The 18017-nt window shown below is 44.5% G+C and overlaps 1 protein-coding gene across 3 annotated transcripts in view; it reads right to left on the reverse strand.

Moving 5' to 3' along the window:
- Positions 1-15505: 15505 nt before the first annotated feature.
- SLC25A17 (solute carrier family 25 member 17) overlaps positions 15506-18017 on the reverse strand; it is a 51728-nt gene continuing 49216 nt past the window's right edge. For all 3 annotated transcript variants that reach the window (XM_043502142.1, XM_038417049.2, XM_043502138.1), the window contains 2 exons: positions 16887-16969; positions 15506-16136 (listed from right to left, as the gene is read on the reverse strand). In XM_043502142.1, coding sequence (XP_043358077.1) covers positions 15989-16136; positions 16887-16969 — 231 coding nt within the window. In that variant the 3' untranslated portion in view covers positions 15506-15988. The remainder of the gene's footprint in view (positions 16137-16886; positions 16970-18017) is intronic.

Raw genomic sequence — 18017 nt, forward strand, 5'->3', positions numbered from 1 at the left:
CCCAGCCAGCAGACTGAACTCACTCTGGCCCTGCAGCTCCTTTTATACAAGCCTGATGGGCCCTGACTCTCCCCTCTAGGCAGCTTGGAGGACCCATCTCCACTGTTCTTTTTGGGATGGGGAGTGGTAGGATTGTGAGGCCTCCAGCAGGAGGCCTCTGGGACTCATACACCCCATCACAAGGCCCTTCTTACTCTACTTTTCAGTTTTATAATGTAGTTGGTAAATGTCATCCAGTGAAGAGACAGAACAGACATTTAAAGGAGCAAGACTAGCTTTGATAGCTAGAATTCAATCATTCATTTTGTATAAATATCCTGGTTTGGGGACAATATGTTATAGACCTTTACAAAAATTAAGTTGAATACTATTTAGAAATCTGTACATGTACTTAATATTGGCCATAGGGCATTTTAAGTAGGGATATTTTGGCTAAAAGTAAAGGGAAATTTTATGGGAAAATAAATCTGAATATTATTGTTTAGGTAAAAAGTGTTAATCTGATGAATGGTGCCTTGGTTCAGAAACTGGTATTATTAAAGAAACCCAACCATCTATGCTGCTGCCTAACTGCTGAGCCACATCTGCCACTCTTTGCAGTGTTTGACAATGGAAGAGATCACCACAAGAAAGAAAAGCCAGTTTATCCTGGCAGTTGGTATATGGGAAAGGAATGATAAAAAAAAGTGTCCAGGATTAAGGAATGAACCCAGAGAGAAGGCACATAGCTACCATTAAAGGAGAATGATTTCTGGCTACCCTGAGAGACAATGCTTAGCACATCAAACAATGATATTGGAATCTTCCTTTTCCTATCTTTCTATTCTAAGTGTGAACTGGTGCCCTGCCAAAGAATGACTATTAATTTCTGTGAGTTGGGTGTGTAGCACCACCAAAATTTCAATCTCTTTATTTGGGGAATATCACCCCAAATATCCAAAACACTGTTCTGATTTAAAACCCCCAACCCTCAAAAGTCCCATAAGTAAAGAGTAGGTGATTCTCACACACCTCTCACAAGCTGGCTACAGAGAGTAGAGGGCTTGTTGAAGACAGAACTCCACAATCAACAAAGGATGCCCTCAGGACACACCTTGTAAACCATCTTCAGAGAAATACATGGTTTCTTAACATCCACTGTAAAAAATGCCAAAGGGAGACAGGGATTTTGGTGTTTTTTGAACAAATGTTCACTTCCCTTAGGTTACAGTCATTTCAAAATCAATGCACATTCAAAATACTTCAAAGGCAGATTGCAACAAAGTTTGCAATTCAAGTGCCAACATTTTTAAAGACAACCTCACATGATTCTAAACTCATGGTACATGAGGAGGGTGAGTGAGAGAAATGTGGAGTCTTACTGTTAGTTCTACATCCACCTCTTGATCAAAGTATTTCTTGCTTGAGATCTATGCTTTATTACAGGAGGAATTAAACTTGGCAGGGGGTGGGGCATCCATTGCTCTCCTCCAATATCAGCAAAGTGTCAGCAGCTTTATCTGCTTTAATACATCTGTGACCGGGATACTAGTGGGGAGCCAGCTATGGTCACTCAATTAGGGTGAACTGCAGAGAATGGGGGCAGACAATCCCCAAAAAGCTGGTGGATATTCCATTACTTAGATTTACCAAGCCCGCATAAAATAGCTTCTTTATTACCTTCCTGGTTACTCAGAAGTCCAAACACAGTTCCCTTAAAGTAATCCAGCCTCAGGCCTCCGTCCAGGTACCTAAGTCAAATATGATGATTTCTGAAAATCTTATTTCATCATAAAAAAGAAAAGGTTCTACCAATCCCAAAGGATCGAACACACTACCTACCAGGTGATTGAATATTCCAGATCTTACCCAAATACATGCTACAGCCAACTCTTATTAACTAAACTAAAATTTATTAAAAAATCAAGAGAGAGAGTATGGTTAAAAGATCAATATACGTACAGACATGAGTTCAATTCATTTAGGAGCAGATTCATAGCAGAGATGGTGAGCTTTGTAGTTGCAAAGAGTTCTTTTAGAAATAGTTCATAGGTTACAATCCAATGTCCAAATATCATATTCAGGGCATACCAGCATAACTAGGACCTCAGACTTGCGACTCAGACTTCCCCTGATGAAGCCTAAGCCAGGGATCTTTTATACAATTCATGTCTTTTGACAAGTTGGGAGTTCAAAAGGTAATTAGCATGATTTCGAAGGAGGTCCATCACTGGTACTTAGGTATAGAATTAACATAAGACAATTTGCTTATCCTCCACCATTCACAGATTATTTGCTATATATTTCAAAGAGAGATGGATAGACAGCTATCCCATGTTTACAATTCATTTCAATGGTAGGATGTTCTTCTCACTTTTGAATTATCAGAATATAGCATAGACAGGGACCATGATTACATTGTCGACCCTACTCATATATATGTAAATACACAAAAACACAAACATTATCGCCCTATGTCTTTTGAGGGTTATTTATTCTGCAGGATGTTTAACCCTTTCTAGCCATGCGTCACAACATCAGTTGCACTGGATGATGCAGTCTCAAAGTATATTTGGTGTGATTGTGTTTATACTCTACCTTTCTGCCTTGTGCCTGAATAGAGGCTATCTTTGGGGAACCCCAAATTGAGAGCACTGCACAGGGTGCCATCCATCCACATCATATCCCATAACCTCCTTCCCCACTCTGTATGGCATCAGGCATGAAACAAAGTTGCTTGATGCCAGTGCTGTGACAGTACCTTACCAAATTAGTAGCAGCCAGGGAAAGGTGGTAGAAATGTGGCAACAGTCAGTATGAAGTGGGGACAGGGAGAAACTGACAGAACAAGGGCCAATAGCTGCAAAAAACATTATTAGGGAAAGAGTAAAAGTGAAGGGACCTGCGGTAGGAAAAACTTCCCTCACATCAAGCTGAAATGGGCAAGCCGAAAGGTTATTCTGAGAATGAAGGTGTCTGCCTAACTCCAAGGTGCAAAAAACAAGATGCATGAACAGAACTTACCACACCCCTGCACCTCTAGTCTCATCCTCCAGGCAGCATTCATTATATCCTGCACTTCAGTAGAGGAAGCTGTCTCTATCTACCTCATTCTCCACTAATAGATGACCTATCTAAAACTTTGGTTCATGGAGACAGAAAACTCTGTGCCCTGTGCACCTTACAATTATGTGTTGGAGTGGGATGTCAGGAACTTCTTGCTTAAAAGATGATAAAAATTGGAGTGATTTCCCTGCTGCTTATTGATAGGGCCCTACCAAATTGACAGCCATGAAAAACATGTCATGGATCATGAAATCAGATCTTCTCTATGAAATCTAGCTATTGGAGGGGAGGGAAGGGGCAGGGCTGGGGGCACCCCAGCTGGAGCTCCTACTGTGCTCACAGCTCCAGCTGCTAGTCCCCTCCAGGCTGGGGAGGGATGGGACTTGCTCTTCCCCTGTACACCTTCTCTCAGGGAGAGCAGACCCATCTCCAGGTACCTCCCCTAGCTGCAGGAAGCTCCAGGGCTGGGCAGCAGCCACCAGAGGTGGAGGTGGGTCTGATCTCCCGCGTGCTGCTGGAAGTGCCCTGCAGCCGGGGGAGGTACCCATAGGTAGGTCTGATCTCCCCCCAAGAATGGCTGTGCAGGGGAAGACCAAGTCCTGTGTTCCTCAGCCCGGCTGGGACTAACAGCTAGGAGCCCCCAGCTGGGGCACTTCCAGCAGCATGGCAGAGATCAGATCCATCTTCACCTCCAGGAAGCTCTGGGGCTGCTGCCTTCAGATCCCTGCTCTAAAGGCAGCACAGAAGTGATGGTGGCAATCCTGCAACCTCCCTACAGCTATTTTGTGCCCCCCTCATGACCCCTTTTTTGGGTCAGGACCCTCACAATTACAGCACAGTGAAATTTCAAATGTAAACATGAAAGTGACTAATTTTCAAATCCTATGGCTGTGAAATTGACCAGAATGGACCATGAATTTGGCAGGGGCCTACTTATCGAGCTTACCCTCTCTCTGGATACTGCCATCTTCTCTGCCATTAATTCTATCCCTGGGGCTGATAGAAATAACTTTGAAGAGTGTATTGTTAAAAGTATCTGGTATTTTCAGCATTTCCCAGGGAAGGATACTCAAGGGCAGCACACTGTATGAGATCTCTATCATGCTCTCTACCCACGCCTAAAATAAACACAAGTTAAACATTGTGTTGCACTATCAGTATTTATTGTTCAGGTGCAAAGTATAAGCATTCCCAGCAAGAGCACTTACTACACATTTTCCCCCTTCCATTCTTGCCTCCCTTCTTGGTTCTGGTTATGAGAGAGCTTTTTAACCGGTAAAACAAATGAAGAGTTTGATGTGATGAACAAATGAATAGATTAGTCTCTCACTCCTTGTCTACAACACTCAGATCCATAATACATGTTTTTTCTCACAGGCTAAGGAGGAAATGTTTGACGGATCCTTGTTAAAATATTAGCAGCGTGTTACTAACATCACAGCATGTAACTTTAGTTTCCTACGGGGCAATATTTCTTATGAGAATTGACACTAATTTCTCCTCACCAGGCTTTTATTCTCACACTGGTAAATCTCTGTATCCAACTGTACCTAGTGCTTTAGTTATGTTGTATGTCATGGCATCTCCATTTTAGGAACTTGAGTGTAACGTGTACATACAGGAGGCACTTACTCAGTCAGTGTGCACAAAGAAATTTCAAATTGCTACCTACATCCCTGTCCCAGATGGGCTCTATCAAATACCTTGAATTGTAACTATCAATTTCTCAAAGCCAACAATTTCCTTTTTTTCAGAAAGTGACCAACACTGCCCACAGCATCCAAAAGCTTTCATGGTGGCATATTTTTAATCTTATTTCAGTTATTCACTAAATCCTGGGAATTAATAAGTGAGCAAAATAATTGTCTTTCACCAAGCCTCAGATGTTCGCTTTGCCCCTCCTTTAGAGGTTGAGAGCTGCTCTTATTTTCTAAAACATTGGGGATTGCTGAAGATCTTTCCTGAAAATTTCTCACTTTAGAACTTTTAAATTTCATTAAATAATACTAGATTCTGGGCAGTTGAAAAGGTACTGATGAACAATTGAGAAAGTCTGGGGTCTTAATGACAAGAATAGTAACATGCCAACATTGTATTTCAATACAGGACTGTTTTCTTAGCACCCCTATGGAGGAGGAGTATGCTGTATTACGGGGCCAGGGATGGGGTGCCCAGTACCACAGTGGGTGGAGGGTACTAATTATGGGGCAGTTGAGGAAACCTTCCGCTCCCTGCGGCAGTCTTGGCTGCTGGGACCCAGCTCTGGAAGTGAACAGGGCAGCACTGCAGGGCCAGGGTTGGGAGGGGAGTGGAAAGATGTACCTGTGAGTATTGGCCCCCTGCTGGACAGGGCCCCCTGCTGACTCCAGCTCTTTAGCATGGCCCCATCGTCTTTCCCTGTGTAGGCGCCACCTGGCAGGGCAAGTGGATGGGGCCGTGTGCCCTGGAACTGCACTGAAGGGCCAGGGCCAGGAAGGGGCTCTGTCTGGCATGGGGGTCAGCACTCCTGGAGTATAGCCTTCCATTCCCTGCTCACAGAGTCTCTGCCAATATCTCCAGCAGAGGAGCATAACTGCTGGTTGGTGGCAGCTGAGACCACCTGCACAGAGCCCTGTCCACTTCCCCTGCTGGACAGAGCCCTCTCCTGACTCCAGCCTTTCAGCATGTCCCCAGTCAGGTCTTTGTGCCCCTCCGATAACCTTATCACATGCCCCCTGCCCCGCCGGGGCCACACCCCATAGTTTGGGAACTTCTGCGCTACAGGTACATTGGTTCAGTAAATCATGGGACCAATTCTCTGATTTTACAAACTATATAATTGAAAAGTGAGGTAATAATAAAACTGGCTTTACATAATGAGAATATGTGTAATATGTTGAAATACAGGATAAAAGGCGTCCCGTACCGTTTTAGTACGGGGCAGGTAATTTTCTTTTTAAATAAGGGACGTCCCTTGTAATATGGAACTGTTGACAACCCCAGATAAAAAGTATCTTGTGTTGCTGACTGCAATTAGTGTATCAATTAATCCTACCAAAGAGAAAAAGAAAATATATACAGAAAAGAAATTCAGCATGTGTTTTTGTCAGGAATATTCGCAAAAAGAAAAGGAGTACTTGTGGCACCTTAGAGACTAACAAATTTATTAGAGCATAAGCTTTCGTGAGCTACAGCTCACTTCATCGGATGCATTTGGTGACTAGAATATTGGTGTCAGGAATATTGGATCCCTCCACAGCTGCTAAGCTGATCACTTTAAGGAAGGGCTGAATAGGCACTGAATTAAACTGGAGAATGAATGAGAGAGGAAGAGTGAGAGCGTATATCAAAAGGCTGTATAGACATCATCCAGAGCCCAATCAAAACAGGACAGATCTATTCGTTCATCACATACACTCATGCATACATTCAAAAGTAGAAATAATATAAAAACACTTCATAAAAAAATTAAACATTCCTCCTTCCTTTCCTTCACTTTAAACTTCAGCTAAATTAAATTTCTAAAACAAAAATTGCAATGATAAACCAAACCTCTGTAGCTTACAACAATATTACTGTAATTGACGTAAAGATATAAGAACACCTGCATGTTGAACACTAAGGACAAGACAGGGAGCTACTCCTCTTTCAGAACCTGGCAATGTTGCTTCTCAATCAATCCAGGTCACCGGAGCAAGACAAGAGATGTTCTCTTTCTTCTTTCAATCTAAGCATGGTTTCAGCACCCTGTAAGGCGCTGAAGTTTTGGAGCCAGATCTAGAGCCTATTGAAGTCAATGACAGTCCTTGGCTCAGGCGCATAGAAAGGGGAAACCAGGACCAGACCTGGTAAAATGTACATTTAAAAGATGACTCAGTTGCTTTGAAATTCATAGATTCACATTTTGTGTTTTGTCATATTTGTGTTTGATAATTGTATAATCTTACCAAGATAAATCAGCCATGCTGGAAGCAGATATCAAATTGTTTGAATCAGCCTCCTTGTCCCCCTGTCTTACATCTGCCAACATTTAATAATGTAGACAGACTTTAACAATCAGGATGTCTAACATCTATTTAATAAGATAGTATTGGCCTTTTCTTTAAGTGTACTATTTTTGCCATTTTAATAACCTGAAGGAATAGTTAGGGAAGTGAGTCAGCTGACTGCCCAAGAGAGACAAAACAAACCAAACAAAGGAGTAAAATTGGTGGAAGTAAGATACAGACGAAAGGGAGAGGGAAAGAAAAAGAAAAGAGAGGTGTATAAATGTCAAATAGAAGGAGCAGTGAGTAAGTTAATATAACTCTGGTGGTTATGTGGGGGGTCGGGGGATGGAAAGAGAAAGGAGTGGTTACTCACCTTATGCAGTGACTGGACTTTGAGATGTGTGTCCCCGTACGGGTGCTCCACGTCAGGTGTGCTCGCACCCTTTGTGCTATTAATTGGAGATTTTTGGTAGTAGTGCTTGTTTGGCCCATGCATGCACTCTATACTTCCTTGTGCCCCTTTCCAAGGCTATATAGGGCTGCGCGCATGAACTGCCCTCAGTTCCTTCTCTACCATAAAGTCCCCAGAGGAAACTCTAAAGCAGTGGGGAAGGAGGGTGGTAGTGGAACACACATGGACACACGTCTCACAGAACGCCAGTCACTGCATAAGGTGAGTAACCGCTCCTTCTTTCTTCAAGCAGTGTCCCTCTGAGTGATTCACTTCAGGTGACTACCAGGCAGTACACCCAGCTGGAGTAGAGGGCTTATTCAGAATACTGCACCACTGCATAATGCTTGGAAAAGGTATGTATGGAGGTCCAAATGACAGCCTTACAAATGTCCAGAATAGGAACATTCTTAACTAGTGCAATAGATGTGGACAGAGATCTTGTGGAATGGGCCAATATCCTAGAAGGAGGCTGTCTGCAGATTCATAGCACAATATAATACTATTAGACATCCACCTGGAGAGTATCTGGGTGGAAATCACTGAACCCTTTAAACCTATGCACAATAGTCACAAACAGTCTGTGTGATTTCAGAAAAGACTTAGTTCTATCCAAATAAAAGGTAATGCCCTCCTTTAACAGGGTCTGCTACTCAGCTGTCAGTGGCGCCTCGGCATGGCTCATCTGGGGAATTAGCTTGCCATTGTCCCCGTCCCATCCAGTGGTTGCTCAGCCCATCATCTCAGGGTTTGTCTATGTTACCCGCTGGATCAACGGGCAGCAATCAATCCAATGGGGGGGTCGATTTATCGCTTCTAGTCTACACCCAATAAATCAACCACCGAGCGCTCTCCCGTCGACTCCGGTACTCCACTGGAGGGGAGGCGCAGACAGAGTCAACAGGGGAGCGTCACCTGTTGACTTACCACAGTGAAGACACAGCGGTAAGTAGATCTAAGTATGTCGACTTCAGTTACGTTATTCACGTAGCTGAAGTTGTGTAACTTAGATCAATCCCCTCCCCCCAGTGTAGACCAGGCCTACAGCACTCACTCTGTGGCCCCTCTCTCACTAGTCAGGAGCTGCAGCGCCTCTCCTTCATGGCTTAGCCAACTTGCCAAGTCACACTCCTCCTCCTATTCCGGGTCCCATGAGAGACCAAGTCTCAGGCAGTCTCCATATCCACTGCACTGATTGCACCACTCTCGCCGTGGCTAGTAGAGGAACTTGGGCCTGCCCTCTTCTCTGGGTTCCAGTCCAAGGACCCTTGAACGAGTAGTGCATGTTCTATACTTTCTGACTTTATTGCTCCTTCCTTGGACCACTTCTGACACTGCCTTTTTCAGGCTCCTACTTCCCCCCTTGTATCAGGGAGTCTGACTACAGGCTCACCTCATTGCAGCACCATCTATACTCAGCTCCTAGGCTTTATAGAGGCCCTGCCTGTTTCTGCCCAGGTGAGGTTTCATTCCCAATTAAGCCTTATTGTGTCCTATGCTCCCCTCCAGGTGTAGCCTATAGCTAACTGCCACTGGCCTCTCTTGCCTACATTAATTCCTCCAGGGCTAGTGCCGGATTAATGTCTCATCACACCGCCTAACATCCAAAGTGTATAAAATGGCTTTCTCTCTGTACTGATGTGGCTTGGGGGAAAAAACCTGGAAGATGGATAAGCAGGTTGATGTGAAACTCAGATGACATCTTGGGCAAAGATTTAGGGTGTGGGTATAACACTTCGTCCTTGAAAAATATTATAAATGGAGGGTCTGCTTTTAGAGCCCTTATTTCCCCAACCCTTCGAGCAGAGGTGATAGCCACCAAAAAAACTGTCTTCCAAGATAAATTAATGAGAGAAGAGATGGCCTCTTCCCATTGGCTCAAAGGGGGGCCATAAGGCATCTAAATTCTAAATTCAAGTCCCAGATAGGAATGAGTTCCTTAGTTGAGGGAAAAGGTTCCCCAATCCGCTGAGAAACCTTACAATTGTACGATAAGCGAAGACTGAGAATCCCTCAACCAGGGGAATGAAGGGCTGTTATAGCTGCCAGGTGAACCCTGACAGAGCTCATGGATAATTTTGTCTAGTTTTTAGCTTTAAGAGGTAATCAAGGATGGCAGAGAGAGAAGAGTAAGCAGGTGGAACACTTCTCTTGACACACTCAAGGCTGAACCTTTTCCACTTGTGGGGGTAAGTGTATCTTGCAGATACGTGTTGTACTTTCTTAGAACAATTAGACTCTAGTCCCATGAACCATCGAGGAGCCAAGCTTTGAGACAAAGAATGTTCAGGTTGGCGTGAAGAGTCCGACTGGCATCTTGGAAAAGAAAATGAGGAATGGATGGAAGGCTGATTGCCTGCCAAATAGCTAGGTGATTCAGGCAAGGATACCATATTTGTCTGGCCCACGTTGGGACTGTTAATATGATCCTGTCTTAGTCATGCTTGATCTTGTTTATCACTTTCAGAAACGGGCATTGGGGGAAAATACAGGCATCTCCCAAAGAGAGAGGACCCAAACCCTCCTTGAGCAAAAATGTTTCCGTCTCCAATTCCCACTCATAGTTCTGGGAGATGTCTCTGCTGATGTCATCTGCTCACCTGTTTTGTATCCCTGGAAGGTAAGTTGCTAAAATAAGGATGCAATTGGCTATGCACCAATTTCAGAACTTTACCTCTTTGTCACAAAGAGAAGGGAATCTGGCCCCTCCTCATCGGTTCGTATAGAATATGCAAGCTATATTGTCTGTCAGGATTTTTAGGGACCTGTTTTTGATTAAAGGCAGAAAGTGGATACAGTCATTCCTGACTGCCCTCAGTTCAAGGATGTTGACATGTAGCTATGTCTCATGGGCAGACTATTTGCCCTGAGAAATGTGAGTCCCCAAGTGCACCCCCTAGACCATCATGGATGCATCTGTCATGGTGATAGAGGGAGGAAGCTGAACACACGGAATCCTCACATATTGTCTGGATCCTTCCACCAATTGAGAGAGTCTCATACCTGATGAGGAACCGACACCATGGGCGGTGGGTATAATAGGTCAGATGCAGCACACCTCCCTCTGGAGGCACGCCGCTGGCCTGTTGCCTTTGGAATGCCACTGCCAAAAGGATGCCCAGAATGAGGCCCAATATCCTGCTCTTTCTCCCATGGCCCTGCCCATGCTGCTCCTCTTTCCACTGTAACTCTACCTCTCCCCTGGAACTTGGGGTGGCTCTGACTGGCTGGCAGGCCATGGCAGTTAGTGGCCAAGGACTCAGAGGCTTGGCTGGTGCTCCTCTGGGCCTGGTGGAGGGCTCGGAACTCCTCTGGCTCCAGCGGGTGAAAAGGGGTGGAAAGGGCAGGGTATGGGCAGGGCCTTGAGCGGAAGAGGTCAGGCAGGGGGCTAGCCTGCCTGAATGGGGGGTTCTTGTGCCACCCATGACTTCTAGGCCAACTGGTTGAGTAGAATTTAATCACCCTTTCTAGTTCTAGGACAACAGGCCCAGGTCCTGGGTTCAGGGCCTAGGTCCTGGCCCTCTTGTCTGATGCCTTGCTTTGGGATGTTGGACGTTACCATCCAGCCGCCCTAGACTCTAAAGCCAGTGTTTCCTGAGCCCCCCTGTTGCTTACACATGCTCCCTCAGAGTTCTACCTAGGCTGTGACAGTCTTGGCTTCTAATGTAATGCCTTCAGAGACTAGGTGGCAAGAAAACAAGGAATACAGGCTTAGCAGAGAAATTTCTTAACATTAACTTTATTCTTAAAGCTCTTGACAACTCTTTGAAAATAACAGAAGACTTTAGATGCACCCTCCCTTAGTTAGAGGTCACCGATTCTTGTGAGTTTGTGGTTCATCAGCATTTCAGACTGGGTAGAGGCTCTCCTGCAAGTCTTTCTTACATATGACAATGGTCGGCTGCCCCCTGTGCTTATATAGGATCCCTGCTTTGTATCATGTACCCAACCCATAGGCTATGGCTACACTAGAGAGATTACAGCAGTGCAGCTGCACCACTGTAAACTTTCTAGAGTAGCCACTCTAAGCTGATGGTAGAGAGCTCTCCAATCAACTTAATTAATCCACCCTCAATGAGTGGTGATAGCTATGTCGGAGGGACATAGTGCTGTCCACAGTGATATTTAGGTCATTGTAACTTATGTTCCTCAGGGCAGGGTGTCACCGGGCCAGTACACCCCATCACCCTGGGGGTGGGGCAAGGGTGTGTTATTCCTTCCCCCCACCCATGTTAAAGCCAATGAGGCTGCACGCAGCCTCAGGGTCGCTTAGTCCAATGGCCAGAGTCAATACAACCACCCTTGGATGCAGGGTAGTGCAGCCTCGCAGCCGGAGTCAATATAATCACCTTCCATTGCAGCGTAGTGTGGCTTAGTGGTCAGCAGCTGGGGGGCCTCACCATGGGGATGGTGGCCCCGGTAAGAGGATCCGGATCCACCTGACTCCATGAGGCCCTGACCCAGGGCCCTAATAGTGGCAGAGTGGTCCGCCACTGGGTCAGCGGGGAGTCCCACCAAAACACGCTGACCTCATGAGGGTGGGAAGTACCATTCATCCATCCTCCCTGGATGGCTTCCTACCTGCTTGCCTGTAGCAATGGTCCATAGGGCCCTCCAGGCTCCTTGGCACAGTATGCTCCCTGGGGTTCCGCTGGCCACAGGCCTCTGGTCTGGGTCTTGGGCTCTTCAGCTCCCGTAGGCAAGGGCTGTAACAGCTCCTGGGCTGGACGCCCTACCAAGTGTCCTTCCTCCTTAGCAGTCAGCCCAGACTGAGCTAGGCTTCACCCTTTTATACTGCAGCAGCAGTCGGAGCATGCCCAACAGAGTCGAGGGGGGGGCATGGCTTCTGCTGCTAAGAGCGCTGACTTAACCCCTTCCGCTCCAGTGCAGGGACAGTACACCCCGTCACAGTGGGGTTTATTCACACCCCTAAGTGGTAGTGTAGACACAGGCTCAGTTTAAAGTCATACTTGCCCCACATCCTTGCAGGACCATGTGAATTGAAAGTGCACCACTTTATGGAGGGCAAATAACCTTAACACACCAAAGAATTCAGACCGTTAGGTTTATCCTGTATTATCAATAAATAGTTACATCTTACATCATGAGAAAGTACTCTGAAGTATTTTTGCACTAGCCATTGGGTGCATTAAATAACATGTGATTAACTCATAAACCTTGATAGTTCCTTTTCTCATAACCATATTGCTCCACATGGAACCTTTAGCAGAAAAGGGAAAGTGATGTAGTAGCTTGTAACAATTCTGGGAGTTAGGTTAGGTTCAAAATAGAACTCCCCTTGCTGTGCTGACCACTTGTTCAGAGTATACCCTATTTCAATAAAAATGTTTGTGAATGATCGTACAGTAACTCCTCACTTAACGTCCTAGTTATGTTCTTGAAAAATGCAACTTTAAGCGAAAGGATGTTAAGTGAATCCAATTTTCCCATAAGAATTAATGTAAATGGGGGGTTAGGTTCCAGGGAAATTTTTTTTGCCAGACAAAAGACATTAGATACATATACAATATAAGTTTTAAATAATTTTAAAACAAACAATTTAATACTGTACTCACCAATGATGATTGTGAAGCTTGGTTGAGGCAGGGGTATAGTGGAGTAGGGGCATTGGGTTCGCCCCATTCCGCCCACCCAAGGCTCCTGCTGAGGAGTGGGGTCAAAGTGCAGGGGGCTTACCCCGTTCTGCCTGCCTGGGGCTCCTGTCCCTCTCTGCCCACCTGGCATTCCACCCAAGGAGCAGGGTCCGGGTGCCAGGCGGGTGGAACAAGGCAAGCCCCTGCACCCCGACCCAGTCCCTGGTAGAAGCATCACGTGGCAGGAGCCAAACAACATTATAAGGGAACATTTTAGGACTTTAAAGGAGTATGTTCTCTAATAGGTCAGCGACCTAATAGCGAAACAACGTTAACTCAGAGGATATTAAGCGAGGAGTTACTGTAAAATAAAAATTAAGAAGAGAGGAACTCACAAGATGTGTAAGTAACATAAGCATCTCTCAGGGAATGTCTGCACTGCAGAACGAGTCCCATGACAGTGAGTCTCAGAGCCAGGGTTAACTGACCCAGGCTCATATGGCTCATGCTACAGGGGCTAAAAATAGCAGTGTAGATGTTTGGGCTTGGGCTGGAACCCAAGCTCAGAAACCCAGGAAGAGGGGTGGATCTCAGAGTCCAGGCTCCAGCCTGAGCCTGAAGATCTACACTGCTATTTTTAGCATTTATCTGCGGAAGCATGTTTTGGGGTGAATATACAATGAAAAAGGTTCATCTGGTTTACTATAAATGGATCAGAGATACTAGCCTTTACTACAGGAATCAGTAAGGAAGTAGAGTGGGATCAGCAACTGACTCCAGTTTCCTTCACAAGGGAGAAATGAGACATGCCACTGTGCTGGCATCCCTCAAAAGGAGCAAGCCATATTGCTATTGGGCAGGCTGAAGTACACCTTGCTCCTTTTCCCTTGCAGTATGTGCACCAGATTGAAGAGCTTGGTTTGTTTATTTGATTTAGCTGTTAGGAAAATGAAAGCAGCATCCTGTTCTTGTTAGGTATGTGTAAGAAGGAGTTATTGACTGGAGAGCACTATCTGGTTTTAATTTTATTACCTGGCCTACACTGCAGCTTTCAGCTAAGTGAATTCCAAAGCACTATACAAACTCCCTGCTATACAAATACTGAATATATGAATGTCTCTGTATACCACTAAAGTACAGCCAGTTCTGGGATGTGCCACAACAACAGTTTAGCAATGCACAGCAATATTACTCCATCATTTAATGCAGGAAGTGAAGATAGCAGTTCTCAAACTCTAACCTGTGGATCACTAGTGATCCGTTAAACACTAACAGGTGGTCTACAGCGAGTAACAGATCACACGGTGCTGGTTCTTCTCCTTGATTCCAGCAACTAAATTGCATTAAAAGAAGCTTAAAATATTAAATATCTCACTGATATCACCTGCCTATGTAAGCAATTGCTGTAATTATCAGAGGGATGTACTATAAATGCAAATTGGAGTGGAAGTGGTCCCTGCAATCACGAATGGAAGGAGAGGTAGTTCATGAGACAATCTTTATTAAGATGTTGTCCCACTGAAAAATTATCTACTTATAATTGAAGGGGGAATTTAACTAGGCAGATAGAATTATCCATGTCAGAATTTGGGCTGGATTTACTCTACTACTCTCACAAAGAGTGCTAGGCAGTCAAGGTCTTAATTTTCACTCTCATCCATAAGATGGTAGATCAGCATTCCCCAACACTACAGGGATGGAATCAATAATGCCTCAAAAGAGTGCCATTTACTAAATGCTACTTCCTGCAGTACCTGACTTTTCCCCAGAGGTCTTTGCTATTCAACTACGGACCCAGCATGATTTTACCTGGATTATGAGATCACATGTTAAAATGGTATTGCTGCAAGCATAGCAAAGGCTATAATGGGACTTAACAAAATTTCATGATCTAAGACTATACAACAATAAAAATAAGTAAGAAGAGCACGTGCAGTTACGCTAGCTGGGACAACAGTTACCTCATCTCATGCTTCATGGCACAAACTGACCACCTCCAGAGGCCAGGAAGAAAAACAACATTTATAATTAATTGTGATATAGGAGGGACTTACTCTCCTCTCTGAGGTACCTGGCATTGGTCCCTGTTTGAGGCAGAGTACTGGATTAAATGAACCAACAATTAGTTTCAGGAGGGAAGGAGCTGGAGTACCAGACTAGACAGAATACATGCCTGCTGCAGTATGGAAATCCCTATATTCAGTTACTGGCCAATCTAGTGGCTTGAGAAAGCCAGGTGCATTGCCATTCATACAGAATCAGTGTTTGGGTTCCAAGTTCACTGGGAGGGGGGGTTGGTTCCGAGGGACAGCACACTCAGCCCTTGGAAATGAGCATGCTAGTTTCTCACAAGTTTCATCTTCTGACAGATATTTGGAATAACATCCAGTCATGCTCCACCAGAAAAAAATATCAGAAATTAAATGGAAACTATGCCAGAAACCCGGTTCTGCATGAATTATTTTAATGAACCAAATACCAGGTGAGATGTATACCTGACAGGGAGCTGCTGATAGCCAGTACAGGGAGGAGAATGGCTGAGGGCAAGTTGAAAAAAAGGCAAATTAAATGCATTAAAATATTCCCTCCTCCTAAAAGAGCCAACCAAACCACTCCAGTAATTAACAAATCTTAATTTCAGGTGCTAAAATAATCTTTTCCATTTAATTTCTTAATACAATTGGGTCGCAAAATGTCAATACAGTGAACAAGCCACCACAAAGAGAGCTGGCAGCAAATCCTATGGACTTCACTCTAAACTTCTCTTCACGCAGCTTCTGAGACAGAGACAATAAGAATGGAAAGTAACGGAGAAGGAGGTGACCTTAGAGAGAGAATTCTTTGCTACCCAGCCTTTCCTCAGATATTGGACCTCCCTCTCCAGACCCCCAGTTTATTTCCATGCTCATTGTGCTGCACAGATCACTTTCTCAGTGCTTCTGTGAATGCTTTAATCCCATGACTGTGAAGGTAGCAGCAGTCAGTTTTTCATAGACTAGGAACATGAGTGCAGCAGTGAGGACGGTCTGCAGGAGCTTTGCTTCAAGGCCTTTGTAGAGTCCCACCAATCCAAAACGCCTAAGAAGAAACAGGTTTGACAAATGTGAAGTTTTCTCTAAGCAAATTACAGCACTAATGAGAAATGCTGCCTGCATTGATAGTTCTGCATGCTGAAGCTCTTCCTCTATCCCTAGAAAAGGGACAAAGCATGGGAAACTGAACAAGCTTCTCACACACTCTACCCCACCAGAATACTTCATATTTTGTTGAGGAAAGTAAGTCAGTTTCCATGGCATAGTCAACTTTTGGCCTCTATGCAGAGATTGTCAGCAAAGAAGCCAGTTACGATGCAGACACTTGCCTGTCAGACTTATCGGCCAACTAACTAACAGCCTTAGAGCAGCACTGACCTACAGTAGCTACTCACCTATTACTAATTAAAGTTAGAAGTTAAATTACAGACACAGAATTAGGATTACTTATCCTATTCCCAGTCTCCTCAGCTACTTAGATTTGAAACATATGGGCTCAATAGAGAAGGGTAAACATTCTATGCAGGAAACTTAACTCTTTTCTAGAGGAGAGGCTGACTAAGTTGCTATCTATAGAATCACCTCACTCTGAACAACATGCAGATATTTAATTTGAAAGTTGTTACTTGCTCTCCCATCCCTGTTTTGCAATAGTCAACAAGTGGAATTGGGTTACTAGTTCAAGTGGGTGAAAATAAATAATGGTCAGGCCCAGCAATATTAACTGCCAATATGTTAAAAGCCCATTCTTTTGTGGGAGGATATGCGTCATTAAGACAGGAACTAGAAAGCTCACCTTACTCTCTGTCGAAGAAGATAGAGAACATTCTTAAGACTGCCTAGTGTCCGGTTTTCAGGGTTCAATCTGTGCCGTCCAAACTGAAAGGGAAAGGAAAGAAACAGTGTTAACAATTTATTGGGATTATTTCCTCCTAACCATAACCCTCACTGACAGACCAAGAACCCTAATGAACAGGTAAAATGCAGAGAGGCTACTAAATTCTAAGGTAATTTCTAGGATTGATTATCCTACATCTATTTTCATGTCTTCCAGCGTGTGCTGTCAAAAGGTTGCAATCAGTGCAGAAGAGTGTGGCCAAAGCTTTTACTGACCTAGTTTATTTGATATCATACTTCCAGCATTAAAACATTGTTTGCTACAGGTGAAATCTTATTGATTTTAAACTCCAGTTCCACTCCAATCATAAAAAGAAAAGGAGTACTTGTGGCACCTTAGAGACTAACAAATTTATTTGAGCATAAGCTTTCGTGAGCTACAGCTAAGTGAGCTGTAGCTCATGAAAGCTTATGCTCAAATAAATTTGTTAGTCTCTAAGGTGCCACAAGTACTCCTTTTCTTTTGCGAATACAGACTAACATGGCTGCTACTCTGAAACTCCAATCATAAACACAGAACTACACAATGCTATTATGTTTCATTGACTCCCTGTAAAACAATTCTCATTTTCAAGATTATTTTTCTAATTACCAATCCTGCAAAAATCAATCTGGGATCCGAAATTCAAGCCGAGTTCTTTCTGGCTTGTGCATCACTGAGTTAAAGGTTCACCAGGACAGATTACGCCCTCCCATCTATGCAAAGCCATTAACTTCAGTGCAATTACACAGGTGTAAGCAAGGGCAGAACTTAGTGCTAGAACTGGAACTTCATTTACAACTGTACTGATGATTAAGGCTAAGATTTAATCATGGGTATTATTAGTAAAAGTCTTGGACAGGTCACGGCCCGTAACCTGTCCATGATTTATACCATAAATACCTCTGATTGAATCTTTCTTTTGGGGGGCGGGGGCGCTGTGGGTGGATGGGAGCCCGGAACACCAGCTGCAGGGGGAGAGCCCCAGGGGACTCCATGGCACCAGCTGAGGGGGTGGGGCTTACTGCTACTCTGGCCACGGCCGGGGGG

Source organism: Dermochelys coriacea, chromosome 1, assembly GCF_009764565.3.
Source record: "Dermochelys coriacea isolate rDerCor1 chromosome 1, rDerCor1.pri.v4, whole genome shotgun sequence".
In the NCBI taxonomy this organism is placed as follows: Eukaryota; Metazoa; Chordata; order Testudines; family Dermochelyidae; genus Dermochelys; species Dermochelys coriacea.